We start from the raw sequence: 21,423 nt of genomic DNA, 5'->3' as shown, positions 1-21,423 counted from the left end.
AGCTCTAAACTGATAATCCCTGATAACCAATCTGCTGAGTGTAATGTATCACACAGATACTTACTATTTATGATAATATCACTACTAAAGCCTAGAAGTGGTTAAAGTATCCCCCAAAAGAATAAGAAACAAACATAAATTATCCAATGCTTATATTAGCTGTGTGACCATAGGAAAGTCAATTAACCTCTCTGAGCCTCAGTTTCCTCATCTATAAAATGAAGATAAAAATATAAGTAGTATTTCCTTCCACAGGGTTGTTGTAAAGTTCTAAAGTGTTTTGCAAATCTCAAAGCAGTATAAAGTCAGTTATTATTATTGCTATTACTATATTGTTAATAAACAGGTGAGTAGTTTATTTTCATACCTAAGGGGTTGTGATATAGTAAAAGAAACTGGGTTTGTATCTTCACAAGTTTTGCATTTCATACTAGGGAATAAAATTCAGTCACCACTTTCATATGGAAATAATTTATTTAAGTCTCATAGAATGACAAAATGACCTTTCAGATTTTAAAAGCGAAGTATAAATAGAAGTGACTAATCTACTAATTTTTCTTCCTTGACCAGGTACCAAGAATACACACATAATTTATAGGCTTCATGTTATACCTGGCTTTGTTATTACCGTAAGCCATCACAGTGGAGTCTGTTGTATATACATGCTGATGTGGAAATAATCAATGAATAATGCTGTATTACTTATTAAGCCTAAGAATCTGGAAGTGAGTAGTATCAATATACAATGAGTCAAAAGGTAAGAACAATTACTCAGGCTAGCAGTACAACAACCACAGTAAGTATAACACAGGAAATGACTAGAAGGAAATCTGCCCACTTAACAACAGAGCTCACATTATGCTGAGGAAAAAAAAATGACCTTTGTTATTACTGCTGGAGGCAAACTATGTCAGGCAGTACTGGAAAATTTTTGTATGATGCCATTCAATAAACACTAGGCCTCCTCACCATAGTTACTTCTGTTTTTCACTAGGAAGCATGTTTGCTTTTAAAATAAGAATTTCTGGGGGAAAAAATCTGATTTCAGTATCTTTCAAGATATTCTGAGGATAATAATAACTAGGATATCAGGTGAGGTCCTTTTGAAATTCTCCAAAGAGAATGATTCTTACTAAGACTGATTATAGCTTACTTGTCTAGTACATAATTTTTTACAACTTGAAATGTTAGATTACATGAAAAAAGAGAAGAAAATTAATCACAGGATACCAGACTGCCCAACTGGCATAAATGAGCTCAGGATGGCATGAGGATAAAGTGGGTCATATCTGCTTTAAGCTAAATTTAGTGTTACTTTGCTTGGATTAATGTAAAAATTTTTAAAGAGATACAAGATAATGTAATATTAAATTACTTCTGATTTAAAGGAATGATTCTGTAACATTCTTAGCATTTAAAAACACATTAAAGTGCCTTGAATTTTCAATTAAATTTTTGACAACTTAACATTTAGTTAATCCATTAAAAATGTTGGCCTCCAGAAAGGAGTTTTTCTCATAGAGTTGAATTAGTAAACCCAAAGGGTTTCAGATTACTAAACCATATGAACCTAGGAAATTAAAATGAAAGTGACATATGCATTCTAAAAAGGTTTGGATACTGTCCATTTAGTATGACTTCAGTCTCAAAAATGAAAACCAATATTTTTACTGTAGAGGACACAGGGCTATATACAATAGATAGATTTAATATTCTTTCCTAGGACCAAGAATAAGGGGCATTTATATTTAAAATGTAGAATTCCCATTCTCCTTGCCCCCTACCCCCTGCTGTGTTCCTACTCAACTTTATTAGATAAAAATGGGCCTCCTTTTTGGCATCCATCCCTGCATCTTAAAGATGCTAATTTTTACATTAAATATATTCAAAGGTCTAATTTTCATAAATGAAAATTAGGTTAGAAGTCTAAGCATGAATCATAGAACTGATCTGATCAGTGACAATAATACACATTTTTTTCTCCAAAATTGAAATACATAAAATATATAACATTTAACTGTTCATCCCCAAATCATCTATTCAAATGAGATGGATAATCAGTAAACACTGAGCTACAACAAATAAAAATAATAAAAGGAGTTCAGATATTTTAAAACCAAGGAAACTTCATGCTTAAATCTATTTAACAGTTCAGTAAGGAGGCAATTAAATTGACCCTAGAATTTAAAAGAGAATTCTTTGACAACAAGCAATGGGCAGCCCATTATACTTTTGGATAAAACTAACTGTTAATAATTTTTTCCCTTTATATCTAACCCAAAACTGCCTTTTTACAATTTCTACCCATAGTTCCCAGTTCTGTCTTCTAGGGCCAAACAATATCAGTTTTATCCACTTCCCCACAACAGACCTTGAAACACTATACCTCCATCAGCTACTATGCCTTCACCTCACCCCTATACTTTGTTTAGATCTCTTTTTTGCTCCCCTCTCACATCTACCTTCTCCTATACCTACCTGTATACAAGCCGCATTCCCACAGAAGAATGTAAATTCTATGAGAGTAAGAATGTATCATTTTTCAATCTTTGCATCCCCAGTGCCTAGCACAAAGTAGGTACTTAATCAATGCCTGCTGAATTTAAAGAAGTTGTTTGGTGCCAAGACTTGTTTTACGAGACATAGGGGGTACAGCAGAAACATCTGTCATCCTACAACTCTGTAATTTCGATTAGTTTGATTAGTTTCTGAGACTTAAGACCAGCTAAATGACCCAATGAGTTACAGAAGCATATGAGTATAAAAAAAGAACCTGAAGCTACAGTGAAGTGACCTAAGAAGACTAGGTAACTGGTTATCCAAAGGCCTAGTGTTTTCCATTTGTTCTTATAGTATGTTTCAGATACTATGATGTTTCAGGGCTCTTGGAGGATATATTCAATATCTAAATGCTTGCATAGATAGGTAGCCACTAAGTAAGTATTTATAACTATTAATGGCATGTGTCTTGATTTTTAAAAAATAGTATTGATAATATTTGAGATGCGGCAAATTCAGTATACCATTAACAAGACAATTACTCTATAACCAAAACTTTTTAACACACCGTGTTGTGTAAAGACAACAAAAAACAAAAGCACTTACCCTTTAAGAAGCATAAATAAGATATGAGGATGTGCACTAATGTATTCCACTGTAGGACTTCGAGTACCTATCTGTCTTCTCAATATGTTGTTAAATATCTGGGTTACATCTTTTTTCCCCTGTTAAAGAAAAAACATGACACATTTAGCATGTAACTTTAAAAAAACAATTGTACTTACCATAAGTTTAATAATTCATATATAATCCTCTTTTTTGTTCTTTGTATACTAAAATCATCATGTTTGTTGATGGCTGCTAAGTTCCTAATGGCATAGGATAGGGATACAGACTGATTAACCATGATTTTATTAGCATAATAAAAAAGAAACAAAAACCACTATATATAAAATTATTCAAGAGTTCATGCTGATTATACTTGTTCTATAACCAAAACTTTTAAATATAGTGAAAGAGATAATCTAGAAAGCAGAGAGATAGAGGTGGTCCCTCTCTAGTGACCTTCCATCCATGACAATACAGACAAGAGAAAATAGAAAAGCATAACTTGAGAAAAATAGCTGCAAATGAATTTTTATTATTAATTTTTCTATCATTGAAATATATGAAATTACATTGAAATATATGAATAAATGAATTGTTCATCTTCTATTATTGAAATATTATATTATGTTATTAATTTCATAATCAATAAAAAAGCTATAATGATTGACCTTTTAAAAAATTTTTTCACAAATGAGAACATGTAAGTTGTTGTTTGTCCTTTGCTTTCTAAGAGGACCAATGACATCAAAGGATAATGTCTTAACTTGTAGGTGCCTTGGATTTAAGTGAGGCAGAGTTACAGAAAGTCGTCAGCCTCATTCTCTTCCAGAGTCATTGAAGTCCAGTGGCAAGACAAAAATCAAGATGACCAGTGATGCCCTACAATACAGTGGATAACCTTGGCATCTTTGATGTCTGACTCTACACCTTCATGGCCATTGGGACAAACTGTTTTCATCTGCCCATTCCACCAGGGAAAGTCTTCACATGCTTGGGGTAGACGTCCCCCTAACTCACAATGACTTCGAGGTTTGTTGGCTACCCTAAACATGGTTTAGTCCATCTGCCAAGATGGCTTTACCTGGGTGTGACTGCTGTGCATGTTACAGGTTCTTGGAGTCACAGGTGAGAGTTGGGTGAACTCTCTTTGGTGGACACCAAAGGTGGATAAACAGCCCTGAAAAGGGCTGGGTATGAGTATTTAGAGGAAGAAGATAGGCAAATTGAAAATTGGTAAGAGATGAGGCTCATTTGGGTCAAGATCCACTTAAATGCCACTTCTTAGTAACCTTGCTCATCTTTATGTAAAATATCAAACAAAGCTTCACTGCATTGTTCTGAAGGTCTATTTTGGTCCTAGTACAACCAGCGCTCCTTGAGAGCAAAGATTGCTTCATTTTTTTGGTCGTTATGTACCCAGTACCAAAAATGGTGCTTAATATGTAATAAGTGATTAATAAATGCCTATTAATTGACTGATTGATGAAAGTGACCTTGGAAATTCATGTAAGGCATTTCCTCTGCAGAAAAAGTAAGCTATTACACAGATAACTTGAGATTATCCTGGATAAAACCTCCATTCTCATAAAATAAATAAGTACAGAATAGCCTGGATTTCTTAGAGAAGTCCTGGATGTAAACAGATTCCCTTGAGGTCTACTGGTCTCAAAATGTCATCACGAAAGGTTTCCATCATTTAAGGGCAAAGTTATGTTCCAAATGCCTTACAGACATGTTCTTTAAGAAGTGGTTCTATCACTAAGTGAAATGTGTCACTGAATCAAGATCAAAAGCTTTAGAGCTGGAAGGGACCTTAAAGATTGAGGCCAATCTCCTCAACTTATAGGTCAAGAAACTGAGACTTGGAAAAGTGACTCAAGATCATGTAGCTAGTTAGTGGCAGAAACAGGATTGAAACAGATCTTCTGCTTTTTCATTTATACCTGACTGCCTGTCAATATGCTGCTTCTTCGGTATTGCAATAGGAACAACCATAGAACTGCAGGTTGCAAGGGAAAGATAGGACATGTAGATTCTACTGGAAATTATTTATCCTCAAAGATTTCAATACACATACACATGAATGATCCTAGCACTCTAGTCTAACAAATTCTTTACTTCAACTCTTTTGACTTCCATTTCCATTTTATTTCAGCCACTTCTAAGAGTCATCATGTACAGATCTCATTGGCATTCAAAACAACTTTACCTACAAGGACCAGAACTTTGAAATTCCTTTATCTGACCCAAGTTTCTGGTCATTTCACTCCTCCTACGCCTTATCTTCACTTAGCCTGTGGCCTTACTTCCTTTTTGCCCAATCCTTTTCCTCATTCTTTTATTTCTTTAAGGAATAGGCCTATTAATACTGATATTTCTTGGTCAGAGGTTATACACGGTCTGATAACTTTGGGGGGCATAGTCCTGACCTGTTTTCTGTAATGGCTGGACCAATTTAAATTTACATCTCCACCAACAGTGCATCAATGTGCCTATTTTCTTGCAGCCCATCCAATGTTTGTCATTTTCCTTTTTTGTCAATTTAGCCAATCTGATGAGTATGAGATGGAGCCTCAGGGTCTGAGTTTCTGCTTTGCAGTTGTTACAGTAACTCTGTATTCTTTCTTTTCATGGCTCTCTAGATTTGCAGGGATTTTTTTTTGTACTAGTTGGTGTTTTCTTTGATTTTCTTCTTTCTCTGGCTTTAGTCCTTGAATAGGGGTTTCATGCTGAACAACTAAGTACTCACTGTGCAAGTGCTTAGTAAATGTTAAACTAAATTAATAAAAATTATCATGAAAATAACTATAATTATTTTAATCATTAAGAATTTAACTTAAATACTCAAGTGGATCTATGATTCCATTGCTCTGGATATTTTCTTGAGTGCTGTGGATTGCCATCCATCCATGCCTGCCCATCACATATGACTGCTGCCCATGTCTTCTAAGATCGTTGACACCTTGATGAGGCCTTCCTCAATTTTTCTAGGATTATGAGGGTACCAATGGAGCACTTCAGATGCCTATTTGTGATCACACACCATGTCACAAACCCACTTTGTATTCTAGCACACATTTTTCTGATGATGACATTTACTCAAGACTTCAATTTTTTTTATTTGTTATGTTGCAACTTGATGACATTCACTACAAATCTCTCCACTGCCCTTTTGTGTGATACTTATTTTTAATTTCTTAAGAGTGTTCCATGACTCACAGTCATATAATAACACCAGTAAAATATTGGCACCAGAAAATATGCCTCTGTTTCTGAGAGAAGTTTGGGGTCATTAAAGGAGTTTTGCAATTTCTCAAAGTCAATACAGTCTACTCTTCTCCTATTTAACTCTGGGTCCAAATCACTGTCCATTTGAACTATTTGCCCCAAATGTACATACTGATGGACAAGCTCTCCAAGTGGTGCATTTAACTCTGTAATAATCTAGCAATAGACATTCTTTATACATTTAGTTCTCTTGTATGGGTAGTTAGGGTATACTCTTGAGTGGTTATGGATCTCTTCTAGGGAGGTCTTGATATAACAAGCACTATCAGCAATAAACAATTGGAGGACGTCATCATCCATGGGGAATCCTTCTTCAACATGGACTCTGCAGTAGACATACTCCATCATTGTGACTGACACCATTAGTGAGCTATAGCTACTTAATATTAATGATCAGAGAATTACCAAGTAAGGTTGTCACTATTATCATCTCTTTCAACGAATCTTGACCAGTTCTGATGTATACATGGGAGCCATCTTGTCAGAGGAGATCTTTTAACATTACATTTTGTTCTAACAAATCAAAAGCTGTTCATAATCAACAAATAATAAGCAGTGGGATCTTGAATCTATAATGTACTCTCTTCATTGTCACCTCTGGAATCTGTAGCTTCATTCATGACACAGATCAGCCTATATGAAGCTTCTCCTGACTCCTCTCTGTTATTATATTAATTAGTTATTATAATCAGCTATTATAAATTAGTCATTATTATAACCATTATAATAATTACTTATTCCCTCTTAAAATAATATTTCAAATTACATACAGTTTATATCTACTCATCTGTCTATATGCTGTGTGCTACCTCTTCATACCCTTTCCCCTACAGAATGTAATCTTCTTGAAGGCAGGGGCTTTTTTCTCTGTCTTCATATCTTTAGTACCTAGCACAGTGTCTTCTCTGCAAATAATAGGCACTCAGGATGAGGTTTTCCAATTTAATTTTACAGAAAACCTTGAGGAGGCATTTGAGGAGCCTAAACTATATTGCTTGCTGGAAAATTTCCCAAGAGCAGCCATAGATGTTACAGATCAAGTAACTAATCACTGTAACCCTTGAACACAAAGGAGCCCTCTTGTTTTCTTGAGCTAACATTTTATCAGTATCAGGTAAGCCATTTTGAACCAGACATTATGCAAAACATACCTGCTCTAGAATACAAAATGTGAACCAGTCCCCATTTGTATTGACTTTTTTTCTTTTAATGTTTATATTTAACTTTTTCCAATTACATGTAAAACAATTTTTAACATTCTTTTTAAATGCATTGAATTTTTAGTCCTTTATTCTTCCCTGTTTTGGTGCTTTACAATGTACAAAAAAAGTTTCAATGATTTGGGTCTGAATGGTAGACAAACTAAAAGACACACTATGGAATTTTTATCCTAAATCCATTTTGGCAAGTCTTTCTATTTCAGCCATGTAACCTGAGTACTGCATCATAATAATAGAGTGTAAAAGTCACTGCAGTACTGATTCCTTTTTCTTCTTCTACTGGCCATTATAAAGCCTTAATCTAATGTAATAAAGTAATGGGACTCTCTAATTCTTAGTATGTTTGCTAATCAACCAAATGAGTTTTATAGCTCTTTGAAGGTCTCACTTTAGGATACTATGCACCTTTTCAAATGATGCTAACATTGTTCAAAATATTTTTAGAACTCTTCTGGACCTGCCTTCAGAGAGAATTCACCAGTTAACACAAGAAAATCTAGATCAATCAATCAGAATAATCCATTATTACATGTTATATTATTCATCTGTTATATTATACATAATGTACACTATATTTTGCTTAAATGCTTTCAGGGAATATTTTTATTGGACTTTTTTTTGACTTTTAGTTTGTATGCTGTCAGTTTAACAATTAAAAAAAGAAAATTACTTTTACTACTTAAAAAAATAGTCTATTCTCCCTTGGTCTTATATCTATTTCCCTCTCCTTTCCTTCCCTGTGTCCTTTATGCACTTAGCTTAGCTTCTTCTTTGCTACCTAAGCCAATATTTTGAAGATTCCAGAAAGAGGCTCTGGAAGGATGAAACTTAACAGGAGGCATATCAAGAAGCAGACTGACAAACATTAATTTGAATGCTGCCTGCCTGTTTAATCACAGGTACATCTAGGTGAGCACGATAAAAGCAAATTATTTTAAGTGACTCTATTGTTAGGTCAAGTATTGCTTCTGCTATATTCTCACCTATACTATATCACAATGAAAGATATTCATAATGATGACTCTGAGTCAATAATGGTTAAACACAGGCAAGTGTATGGAACATTTAAGGAAGATCTCAGAAAAATTAGGTTTAGCATTGAAAGGCTTAACTCTCAGTTACATGGCCCAAAGGACTATTTGCAACGATTCAGTGCTTGAATGTTGTGGATAGCTCATTATTAGATAGCAGATAAAACCATATGCTGAGAACTTACTGATACAATCTGATTAACAACTCTCCACTTCTGAGAGTTCAACTGAGCCACAAAGATTCACTTGTTACAAGCCCACAGTCTTAACAGTAAGCTAATATTTGAACTAGCAAAATAAACCATGATTCCTGTCTTGCAAACTAGTGCCTTTTCACTAAGCTGTAATGCATTTATTCATTAGACAGAGAGAGGTAGGTGAACGACGTGACATGTAGTACAGTGTCTGCATTTACTACAGTTTAGGAGCTTACCAAGTAACAATATAGCTTCCTGTTTCTAAGGGGGGAGAAGGGGGAGCGGGCTTTGGTAAATTTTCTTTCAGTCCAGGTAGGTCTATTAAAAGCTTAAAACTGAACATAGCCCCTCAGTCCAATATTACTGCTTACTACTTATTAGTAAACTGTGCACAATACTTGAGGATAACACAGCTATGTAAAAAATTACAGGAGATTTGAGTTTTTCCCAGTTTTAATCTGTTGAATTGAAAGAAATTAATGACTTAGAAAAGTCACAGGAGATTAACTGACAGTTATATTCAAACTAAATGACTCAAGTGACTCAATGAGACAGAAGTAAGACAGAAACTTACCTCAAAGTCTATCAGCTGCAGGTCGGCTATAAGGGTTACAAGCAGTCCACTAGTATACAGCTCTTGGGCTAACTGAGCCACAGCTTCTGTGGGTGGTTCCTTATCATTTGTACCACAAAGAATTTCCTTCATTGCTTGCAGTGACTTAGACACTTCTTCTGAAGCCTGGTAACCAAAGAGCACATGAAGAACAATAAATTTTAAATTTTGAAAGGAATGAAACTATTCAGATAACAAAACTCAACTGCTACTTACAATCAGTGCGATGTGACTGCTAAGAAAGCTAACACAAATATAGAGGAATAAATGTCTCAATTACTAGAGGAATAATTCTACTTTACCCTCTTCTAGTCAGACAACATCTGAAAAAACTGTGCTCAATTCTCAACACTTTATTAAAGGGACCTTGATAAACTTGTATGTCCTATAATTCCAAGGGAAGAAACTCATGTCACAAAGGAATGGCTGAATAAATGGGATGTTTAGCTTAAAGTGAAGACTATGGGAAGATGTGATGGGCTGTTGTGTAGAAGTAGGTGCAGATGGTTTCAGTTTTGCTCTGGAGTACATAACTAAAACCAATGGGTAAAAGCTACAGAGAAGGCAGATTTCAGCTAAAAAAAAAAAAAAGAAAAAATAAAGAGGAATAACTTCCCAACAATTAGCTCTATTCAGCAATGTCATGAATGACCTCATGAAATCGTGAACTTTCCGTAACTAAAAGTATTTGTACAGATGATCACCTGATAGGAATGTTATAGAAGGGATTACTCTATGCCCAGAGAGGGTTAAAGGTTAAATTAAATTACTTTTAAGGGCTCCTCTAACACTAGGATCCCATCAAGTAAGAATGATAAAATTTTAAGGCTGATTCCTAGGACATTAATGTAATATTCATACCCCTATCATGACAAACCATAATGCCATTGCTTTTTTTCTCCTTTATGTGCATCAGATTCATCCAGGTTAGTCTGTTTTGGGTTTTTTTTTCAACCATGTTCAAGATACATAGAACACTCAATCTTTCTTTTCATGGAACCATAGAATCTTTAAACTGGAAATGACATCAGAAGTCATCTAGCACAACCCAGCATGAATACTTTTTCTAGTTATAGCTATGTCACTTCCCTTCTCAATAAACTGCAGTGGCTCACTATTGCTTCCAAGATACGGTATCAGCTTTTATGCTTAGATTTTAAAGCTTCAATGACGTGGCCTCCAAAACGTCTTTCTAACCTCATTCCTCATCACCCTGCAGTATATAATCCAGTCAAACAGCCTTTTTCTCTGACCCTTACACATGGTGCTCCATCTTCTGACTGTACATCTTTGCACTGGTCGTCCTCTATGTCTAAAGTGCACTCCTTCTTCTTCCCCTTAGAGTCTCTCTCTCCCAGACTCCATTTTTTTTCCCAATTAAATTCAAGAAACACTTATTAGGCACCTACTATATGGTAGTCACAGGGGACAAAAAGTTAAAACCACAATCTTTGGGGCTTAAGGAGCTTATAGTCTACTGTGAAGATTCAACACTTAAACATATGAATAATTTAATTTGGGGAAGGAGAGAATACAATTATGGGGATCAGGAAAGAAAGCCTGAGCTAAGCCTTGAAATGATCTAAGGATTCTAAAAGGTAGAAGTAAGGAAAGAATAGAAATAGGACAGGTAATGGGTAGGGTCAGTGAGATAACACTGAAACCATTAAAGGTATATACTCATAAGGATAAGATATATACAATAAGAAAACTTGGGAACCAGAAGGGGAGTAGTATGACTGAGAACATCTGGTGTAGATAATGAAAGGCAGAAACAGAAACAAGTGTAAACAGGTTACCTGGACAAAAAAAAGAAAAGACTGGGAGCTCAGGAGACAGATCTTATAAGCCTGGCATAATCAAGGGGAGATAAGGAACTTCAATTACCCAGACCTCTGCTAGAGCTCACTCTCTGTCCAAAGCAGAGCAGCTAAGATTTTTTTTTACTTGTCAATGATAATTTCTTGTTTCAAAAGATGGAGAAAACAATAAAGGGAATGTCTATTCTGCATCTGATTCACACCAACAGGTAAGAATAGAATCTTAGAGAAAAGTGACCACTTCCCTCAGATTTTGTGATAGAATGCAAAGCATGGTCTGATATGAACCCTAGGGCTCAAAGGAAGGATAAGAAGGATCATATGCACTAAAATTTTATAGGAGATGTCAGCCCTCAAAATAAAGAAATTCTCAAGAATAAAATTAAGAACACAAAGACAAGCTCATGAGGAGGAAAACAGGGAGATGTTTGAAGATATTGATGTGGATGAACAGGGAATCTAAATAAATTTGATTTTATGTTTATTTATTGATTAAGAAAGGGAAAAAAAGATATACAGAAGATGGAAGCAAAGTCAAGTAACACAGGGTGAATAAAAAAGTGTGGCATGGTACTTTAAGAATAATGTCAGCTCAGAATGAGATAAAAGCTGGTGAGGAAAGCAAGATACAACAAAAGCTACATGGCTTTTTGATGCTGGAACAAGAGACTCAAAAAAAAAAAGCTCAGAACACTGCATGTGGATGGGATCATGATAAATGATGACAATGAGGTAACAGAGTTGCTTCAAAAAAGTCTGCAAATTTCGGTAGATTGCTATTTCAGAACGAGTTAATAGCGTGAAAAGGCAATCCAAAAAGTCATTGTGAGCTTGGGCTGTACACAGCAAGGTTCATCTTCCAGGAATTACTAAGGGAGAGACAGACCTGCTCTTCTCTATCCTCATCATTTCACGTATAGAAAACATGTGGTTGGGCGTGAACATCACATCTTAGGACGGACATTGATAAGCTGTAGTGCATCCAGAAGACCACAACCACAATGGCACATTCCGTGTAAAGGATTGGTTGAAGGAATTAGGGATATTTAGCCTGGAGATGGGAAAACTCTCAGTGTCCCATAGATATCAAACTCACCGTGTCCAAAACAGACCTCATAATCTTTCTTCTAAACCTACTCTTCTGAACCTTCCTCTTTCTTTTGAGGATACCACCACTGGTTCTAGTCACCCAGGTTCACACCCACAAAATCATCAACAATCACTCTTCTTCACCTGTATTCAATCAGCCGCTATTGCTTTTAGGTATGTTTATTACCTTGTATGTATTTTCTACATACTTATATGTACTCATCTTCCCCAGTACAATGTAAGCTCTTTGAAAACAGGGCCTTTTTCATTATTGTCTCTGTATCACCCAGCATAGTGCTGGGTACATAGCTGATGCCTAATAAATGCTTATTGATGGATTGACTTAGATGATAACTGTCTTCAAGGGTTTAAAGGGCTATTACTGGGGAAGAGAATCCCTCTCCTGTATGAAAAGTCTAAGCATTTGTTCTATTCAACCACAGAGGGAAGAAACATTAGCAATGGGTAGAAGTTGCCAAGAGAAAAATTAGACTGGCTGTCATGAAAAAATTTCAAACTATTAGAACTATCCAAAAGCAGAAAGGGTTTCCTTAGGATGTGGGGGGTTCTCCTTCACTGGAGATCTTCAATCCAAGGCTGGCTGGCAATTGGGAGCACGCTATAGGATGAATTCTTTTTTAGGGATGGGTCAGCCTAGATAGCTCCTGAGCTGTGGGCATGTAGGACAGTTCATACAAAAGCAAAGAGGTAGGAGACCAAATGCCTACATCAAAGGACAGCAAGTAGGCCACTCTTGCTGGAATGCAAGGCGCATGAAGGGGAATAATGTGAATTATGTTAGGGAAGTTAGGTAGGAGCCAGGCTGGGAAGGTTTCTAAATGCCCAGCTAAGAAGCTTATCTTTTATTCTAAAGGGAACAGAGAGCGCCTGAAGGACTGCTAAAGTTCCTCTTCCAACTTAGAAAATCACGGACTTTAAGAGCTGGAAGAGACATTCACAGTCATCGAGTCCAAACCAGACATGAAAGAAATGGGGAAATGGAGGCTCTGAGAAGTTAAGTGACTTGCCAGGGTCACACAGCTAGTAACTATCTCAGGTTGGATTTGAACTCCAGTCTTCTTGGCTCCAGGCTCAGTACTTTATCCACTGCACCTACCTAGCTGCCTTGAGTGAGCAGAGCCCAACATAAACATAAAGTCTGGAGCGAAGAAGGAGGTTGGAAGAATGAGCAAACAAAAAAAGAACCCAAATATAAAGGGCTACTATGGTGACAGGGAAGCTCAAGACAAACCCAGAAGAGAATGGTTGAAAATATCTATAAACAAAGCCTCCAAGGAAAAGGCAGACTGCAATTTTATTAGTATAGGGAACTCTTGGGTGATAAAACTCCCGACCAATGGAGGTTAGCATCTTCTCAGTGCTGTATATTCTTAGATAGGCCTAGATCATTGAGAAGTTAAGTCACTTGCCCAGGATCTCACAGCCAGTAAAGATCAGAGGCAAGACTTGAACCTTGGTCTTCCCTAGTGCAAAGCCAGATTCCTATCCACTGTACCACACTGCCTTCTATTGCACATGGTAGCTACTTAATAAATGTTTCTTGAATGAATGCATGGGTACATGCTTGAGGGTAGACAGTTAACTTTTTCTGGAATCTAAATAACTAAGTTTGGTTCTGTACTGAGTTCTTATATTATCTTCTTTAGAGAGGTATTTGACATAAAGCTAGTCTATCTTGAACTCAAATTAAAATTCCAACGTGGGTGTCAGTGGGAGGGGTTGATTACAGGGTGTATATGGGACTTTGTCTGTAGGGGCCATGCCACTCTGTCGGCCATTAAATGTGCAAAAAGATCAGTTCGTGTACTCATGGTTTCTCTTGGACCTTGAGAAGAAACACCAGCACACAGCAAAACATTCAAAAGGGGAAAGGAGGGAAAGACTATCCCCATGTGTAGATTCCTCTTCATAAAACAGGAGATTTCCTGGGCAACATGAGCTTTGGGAGTTGGCTCATGGGTAAACCAAACTATAAAAATTTCCAAATGTGACAGTTTAGGGATCAGACCTTCTAGAATCTAGAGAGAGAACTTTCTGATGTAGTGTACTCCTTGATGAGGGAGGTGGGGCGGGGGGGGGAAGAAGATAGTCCGAATAATTCCTACTTGAAGATCAAAGCCAGCGAGTTACTTGAATAGTGTAGGTCCAGTAGGGCGGAGATTTCTTGCTCAGCAGTCTCCAAAATCTGCTAACCTTCTAGGGAAAGTCTAAACCACAAGGTAGTACTGTCTTGGGTGACTCTGTAGGACTCTCTTGGAGTAAGAGTATCACTTCAATGTTACAGGGTTTTCCCAATAACTATCCCAGCTTAGCTCCTGTCGAGGGGATCTGATGGCATATCTAAAGTTTTGGGTATCTGTTTACAGGCCCCTGTGAGTCCTTTGTATCCCTGCACTCTCCTTGGCATAAAGCTTGTCCTGAGCCCAGCATATTCTCAGTACCTTGGGTGTTCACAGAAGAATTAGGGACTCTTTGAACCGCTTCTGGGAAAACCTCGACATGAGCTACACCATGAGAATATTAAGACATCTTCCTCAAACAGTTCTAGGTATGAACGATGAACCAAAGCAAGCAAATGACGCTCTTGAAGTTAGCATTCAGGAATCAAGCCCAGTCCCTGTGAGGACAAGAGTGTGGCGTGGGTTCTGGGTCACGACTTGCCTCAAGAAGACTCTTCTATAGCCAACAGACTTAAATCTAAAAACAATCAAACTCAAATCTATATACCTAAAGACCACGCTGACATATGATACTTGGAATTTGAATCAGAGCTAGAAAAGATCCCAAAAGTCAGTGAGTCCGACATTTTCATTTTAAAAACAAGAAAACCAAGGGCTAGAGAGGTGAATGATTTGTTCAGAATCCTACAGAAAGCCTGCAGAGAAGCTGGACGGTAGAGCTCTTGCAGCTACACAGACGGGTGTCTTCTAATAGGCAGAGTCAACTTCCAAGATTCATAAACCATCCATTCAATTAGTTTTATTCTTAGAATAAATACATTTTTACAATACTCTCATTATGTTATCTCATACCTTGTCTGTCTTTTTTTCCTGCTTTTCCAATATAGCCAGGTTGTCTTTTAGAGTTTTCACAATTTCTGCTGGATTTTTGTGTGATTTACTAAACAGAGGCATTTTTTTTCATTCACTCACGGTTCTTCTTCCAATTATCTATGGAATTCTTTAAATAAAAAAATTGAAAAGAGAAATCAACATATATTTTAACATATAAACTATGCAAAATGTCTTGTAAGTTTTAAACTACATTAATTTGGTAGTAAACTAAGCATTTTCTAATTAAAATGATATTTTTGTCAAGTTCTACACACACAAAAAAGTCTGTAATTGTTTTAAGTGAGGCATTTTCAATAGTTCTTACACTTACAGGTTCTATGCTCCTAAAATCACAAACACAAACTTACTTATATGGCACTATAACACTTAAACTTTCTTCAAAACAATTATGTGAAGTAGGTAATGTGGGTATCATTATGCTCATTTTATAGTTGAGTTCAGTGAGGCTACAGTTGAGAGGTTTAAGTGATTTGCCCAAGGTCATACAGCTGGTACTAGAAGTCAAAATGAGGTCCCGACTTTAATGTCATATCGGGTAACAGAGCTGAAAAGGACCTCGGAGGTCATCTAATCTAACCCCTTTATTACATATAAGGAAACTGAGGCCCCAAAAAGGTGAAGGGGCTTGCCCAAGGTTACACAGTAGCAGAACCCAAGTCCTTCGACCCCCAATCCAGTGATCTTCCTTGCTAGAGTGAATATAACATTAGAAATGCTATAAACAGATAGAGCCTGTAGAATTAAAACAGTTTGTCAAATAGTTTAAATATTTAAGTCTATAATATTAAAAAATGAGACATAAGGTATGTTGAAAAGATCAAAAGTCTGTCACCTTCCTAACCTTTGCCAATCTTCTCTCCCAATCCCATTCTAACTAAGCTACCATCCAATAAACACTATATAAATACAAGTTATAAATAGAATTAGTATTTAGGTGTCTTTTTGTTTAAGCAAATTTGTCTAATCCTTCCTTAAAAAGTTTATTGATGCCTTTTATTTTTATTTCACTCACTTCAAGATGCCTCTAACCCTTCTTCCTTCCCCACTCCATTAATCTCTCTTAACAAAGAAAAAAAGGTAACTGACCCTAACCAACAATTAGTGACCATATCTGACAGCAGCTGCAATTGTCAGTTCCATTCCATACCCATAATACTCCACCTCTCTACCAAAGGAGGGAGGTGCATTTCATTGTGTCATGATTACTCAGAGTTTGGCTTTCATTTACCTAAAACCCTTTGTCTTGTAAATTTTTTCTTTCTTTCCATTTTCGATTTTTTTAAATTAACAAGCATTTATTTACTTTGTCTCCTAGCAACCACTGGGAGAAAAAAGAAAGAAAGAACTAGAAAAACCACACCCTTGTAACAAAAATGAAGAGTCGAACAAAAAAAAATTCTGAAATGGCTATGTTCAAAAATATGTTTCATTCTGCACTAAGTCAATCACCTCTCTATCAGGAGATGGAACACTTCACCTTTAACAAAGTTTTGGCAGAACTCTTGCAATTAAATATTTTTAAATGACTAGAAAAAAAAATCCTTACTGATGGTACCAAATAGTAAGTTTATTTTAAACAAATAACGTTTTTTTTTTCAGATAAATCTTATTCCAAATCTAATAATATTACAAACAATTTAGTATTATGTCATTAGACATGGATTTTAATCCTGGCCCTGCCCCTACCTTGTTGTGTAACACTCTCTCTCGTCCTCAGTTTCCTTATTTGTAAAATGAAAGGGAAGATCAGACTAAATGATCTCTAGAGTCCCTTATAGCTCTAACTAGCTATGATTATAATTTTTACTATCCATAACTTTTATAATTGTATAGTATCAGAAGTGATGGCTTACCTTAAGATATAATAACGCCAAAGAGAAGAGGTAGTGGCCCCATATTCTCTAGGGCAGTGATGTCTAACTCAAATAGAAACAGGGGTCACTAAACCATACGTAAGGATTCTTGAGGGCTGCACATTGACTTAGAAAACCATATATTAATATTATCTGTTTTATTGTATTTTTATTTATTTTGTCAAATATTTCCCAATTATATCTTAATCTAGTTTGGGCACAGTCAGGAGTATGGTGTGCCAAAGGCTGCCCATGTATTTTACATCTCTGTTCTAGGGAACACAGTTCAGTCACTTCAGATGTCATCTATAATGCTAACAGAATAAGGTTTACTTGAGGACAAATGGTATTCTACTATCTCCATAACATCCAAACCTCCCTCAAGATTTCTGGATGGTAATACCATTCTAACAGTATACCATAAGACCAATACTATACATACTGGAAAATTGATAAGGACTATGGATGTAAAATAATCAAAGGGTACTACTAGAAAACCCATCATCACAATGTCCCTCCTCCACATTCTACCAAAGAGGCTACTAGGAAAATTGAAGCCAAGCATGGTAGCCTACATCTATACGGTCTACCTAAGACTGGAGGGTTGCTTGAGCTTGGGAGTTCTTAGCTCTAGCAGTGTCAAAGCAGATTAGGTATCTGTACCAAGTCCACCCAAATATGGTAAGCCTTGAGGGCTGGAGGGTCACCAGGCTGCCTCCTGCTCAGTCACAATTTAAAGAATTTTAAATATCATTATTCATATTTTACTAAGTTACATACACACACACACACAAATCTGCAATGTAAGATCTATGAACCAAGGTAAGCTGGATGTGGTCAAACAGGAGATAGAAAGATTAAATATTGACGTCTTGGGTGTCAGTGAATTTAAAAGGACGGGAATGGGTGAATTTAATTCAGGTAATCACTACATGTACTACTGTGGGCAAGAATTTCTTAGAAGAAAAGGAATAGCCCTCATAGTCAACAAAAGCATGTGAAATGTAGTACTGGGGTATAATGTCAAAAATGACAAAATGATATCTGTTTGAACCCAAGGCAAACCATTCAACATCACAGTAACACAAGTCTACACTCCAACTACTGATGCCAAAGAAGCCAAAGTTGATCAGTTCTATGAAGATTTACAACATCTTCTAGAAGTAACATGGAATGCTAAAAAGTAGGGAATCAAAAGATAACTGGAGTAACAGGCAAGTTTGGTCTTGGAACACTAAATTAAACAGGGCAGAGACTAAAAGAGTTTTGTCAAGATAACTCACTGGTTTAACACTCTTTTTCAACAACCCAAAAGGCAGTCCACTGCACAATGACATCACCAGATGGTCAATACAAATATCAGACTGATTATATACTTTGCAACCAAAGGTGGAGAAGCTGTACACAGTCAGTTAAAACAAGACCTGGAGCTTACTATGGCTCAGATCACGAGTTTCTTATTGCAAAATTCAGACAAACAGAAGGAAGTAAGGACAACCATTAGACAATATGGATATGACCTAAATAACACCCCTTATGAATATGAAGTAGAAGTGAGGAATAGATTTAAAGGATTAGAGCTGGTAGACAGAATACCTAACAGAGGTTTGCAATATTGTACAGGAGGCATTAACAAAAAACATTCCAAAGAAAAGAAGAGCAAGAAAGTAGAATGGCTGTCTGATGAGGCTTTACAAATAGCTAAGGAAAGAAAAAACACAAAAGGGAAAGGAAAAATGGAAAGATACACCCAACTAAATGCAGAATTCCAGAGAAGAGCGGGGCCATCACCAGTCACCTTGACTTTTTGTCTTGCCCCTGGATTCAGATGACTCTGGAAGAGAGAGTGAGGCTGAAGACTGTGTTCAGCTCTGCCTCATTTAAATCCAATTCATCTACATGTTAAGACATCACCATCGTGATGTCACTGATCTTCTTCAAGAATGAAGGACAAACAACAATCCAGGGAAGAGCGAGGAGAGATAAGGTTTTTTCTTAAATGAACAATGCAAAGAAATAGAAGAAAACAGTAGAATGGGAAAGATAAGAGAGTTCTTCAAGAAAATTAGAGCTACCAAGGGAACACTTCATGAAAAAACAGGCATGTAGAGGTGACGGAATTCCAACCCAGCTATTTAAAATCCTAAAAGATGATGCTGTCAAAGTGCTGCTTTTAATATGCTAGCAAATTTGAAAAACCCAACAGTGGCCACTGGACTGGAAAAGATCAGTTTACCAATCCTAAAGAAGGGCAATGCCAAAGAATGTTCAAATTACCAAACAACTGCACTCATTTCACATGCCAGCAAGGTTATGCTTAAGATTCTGCAAGCCAGACTTCAGCAATATGTGAATCAAGAATAACCAGAAGAGCAGGCTGGTTCTTCGAAGAAGAACTAGAGACCAAACTGCCAATATTTGCTGGATTACGGAGAAGGCAATGGAGTTCCAGAAAAACTTCTACTTTTGTCTCACTGACTACACTAAAGCCTTTGTGTGGATCACAACAAAATGTGGCAAGTCTTCAAAGAGAGGGGAGGACCAGATCATCTTACTTGTCTCCTGAGGAACCTCTATGGGGGCCAAGAAACAACAGTTAGAACTGAACATGGAACAACTTATTGGTTTAGGATTGTTACCTTATTTATTCAATGTATATGCAGAATACATCATGTGAAATGCCAGCCTGGATGAATCAAAAGCCGGAATTAAGGTTGCTGGGAGAAATATCAACAATCTCAGACATGCGGAAAACACCACTTTGATGGTAGAAAATGAAGACGTGATGAGAGTGAAATAGAAGAATGTAAAAGCTGGCTTGAAGCCTAACATTAAAAAAACAAAAACAAAAACAACTAAGATCTTGGCAACTGGCTCCATCACTTCCTGGCAAACAGAGGGAGAAGAAATGGAAGTAGTGTCAGATTTTATTTTCTTGGGCTCAAAGATCACTGCAGATGGTGACTGCAACCATGAAATTAAAAGACACTTGCTCCTTGGAAGGAAAGCTGTGGCAAATCTGGACAGCACACTGAAAAACAGAGACATCATCTTGCTGACAAAGGTCTCTACAGTCAAAGCTACGGTTTTTCCAGCAGCAATGTATGGCTCTGAGAGATGGTCTATAAGGAAAGCTGAGAGCTACCGAACTGACATTTTCAAAATGTGGTGCTGCACAAGACTTTTTTTTTTTTTGAGGCAATCGGGGTTAAGTGACTTGCCCAGGGTCACACAGCTAGTGAGCATCATGTGTCTGAGGCCAGATTTGAACTCAGGTCCTCCTGACTCCAAGGCTGGAGCTCTATCTACTGCGCCACCTAGCTTCCCCTGGAGAAGACTTTTGAGAGTCCCTTGGACAGCAAGGAGATCAAATCAGTCAATACTTAAATAAATTAATTCAGACCATTCACTGGAAAGTAAAATACTGAAGCTGAAGTTTAAATATTTTGGCCATGTAATGAAAAGACAAGATTCATTGGAGAAGACACTGATGCTGGGAAACATGAAAGCAAAAGGAAAAGATGGCAGAAGATGCAATGGATGGATAAAGTCACGAAAGAAATGAACATGAGGTTGGACAGATTTCAGGAGAGAGTGAAGAATAGATGAGCTTGTGTGCTATGGTCCACGGGGTCACGAAGAGTGGGCACTATTGAACAACTAAACAACAAAAAAATGTATATCTGTATATGTATATCTATATATGTATATTTTTCCCTTTGAATAAACTATAAATGGTTTTGAGATTATGACTTTATGTATAATTTGTATTCCTTAAGCTGTTTATTTGATTTTTTTTGTTGAGAAAGCCAAGTTCATAAAAAAAATTATTAGACAAAAGCCTAGAGGCTTTTAGCACTTTAATCACCTAGTAACTAGGTTACTTAGTGGTTAGTGTTGGGCTTGGAATCAGGAAAGGAGTTTGAATTCTGCCTCAGATATTTACCAGAGATGTGATCCTGGACAAATCACTTAACCTCTCTGAGCCTCAGTTTTATTATCTATGAAATGGGAATAATAATTATAACTACTTCACAGGGTTGTTGTGAGGATCAAATGAGACAAGTTGTATAAATTTCTTTGTAAATGATAAAGCAACATATAAATGC

The 21,423-nt window shown here is 36.6% G+C and overlaps 1 protein-coding gene across 2 annotated transcripts in view; it reads right to left on the bottom strand.

Annotated features, from left to right (window-relative positions):
* CAB39L (calcium binding protein 39 like) overlaps nucleotides 1-21,423 on the bottom strand; it is a 155,905-nt gene that overhangs the window by 51,871 nt on the left and 82,611 nt on the right. For both annotated transcript variants that reach the window (XM_027848330.1, XM_027848329.1), the window contains 3 exons: nucleotides 15,420-15,567; nucleotides 9,419-9,583; nucleotides 3,106-3,224 (listed from right to left, as the gene is read on the bottom strand). In XM_027848330.1, coding sequence (XP_027704131.1) covers nucleotides 3,106-3,224; nucleotides 9,419-9,583; nucleotides 15,420-15,521 — 386 coding nt within the window. In that variant the 5' untranslated portion in view covers nucleotides 15,522-15,567. The remainder of the gene's footprint in view (nucleotides 1-3,105; nucleotides 3,225-9,418; nucleotides 9,584-15,419; nucleotides 15,568-21,423) is intronic.

This window comes from Vombatus ursinus, unplaced genomic scaffold, assembly GCF_900497805.2.
Source record: "Vombatus ursinus unplaced genomic scaffold, bare-nosed wombat genome assembly UNPS02005659.1, whole genome shotgun sequence".
NCBI classification, from domain to species: domain Eukaryota; kingdom Metazoa; phylum Chordata; class Mammalia; order Diprotodontia; family Vombatidae; genus Vombatus; species Vombatus ursinus.
The sequence above is the reverse complement of the archived record's forward strand: the minus strand, read 5'-3'. Positions and strand labels throughout refer to the sequence as shown.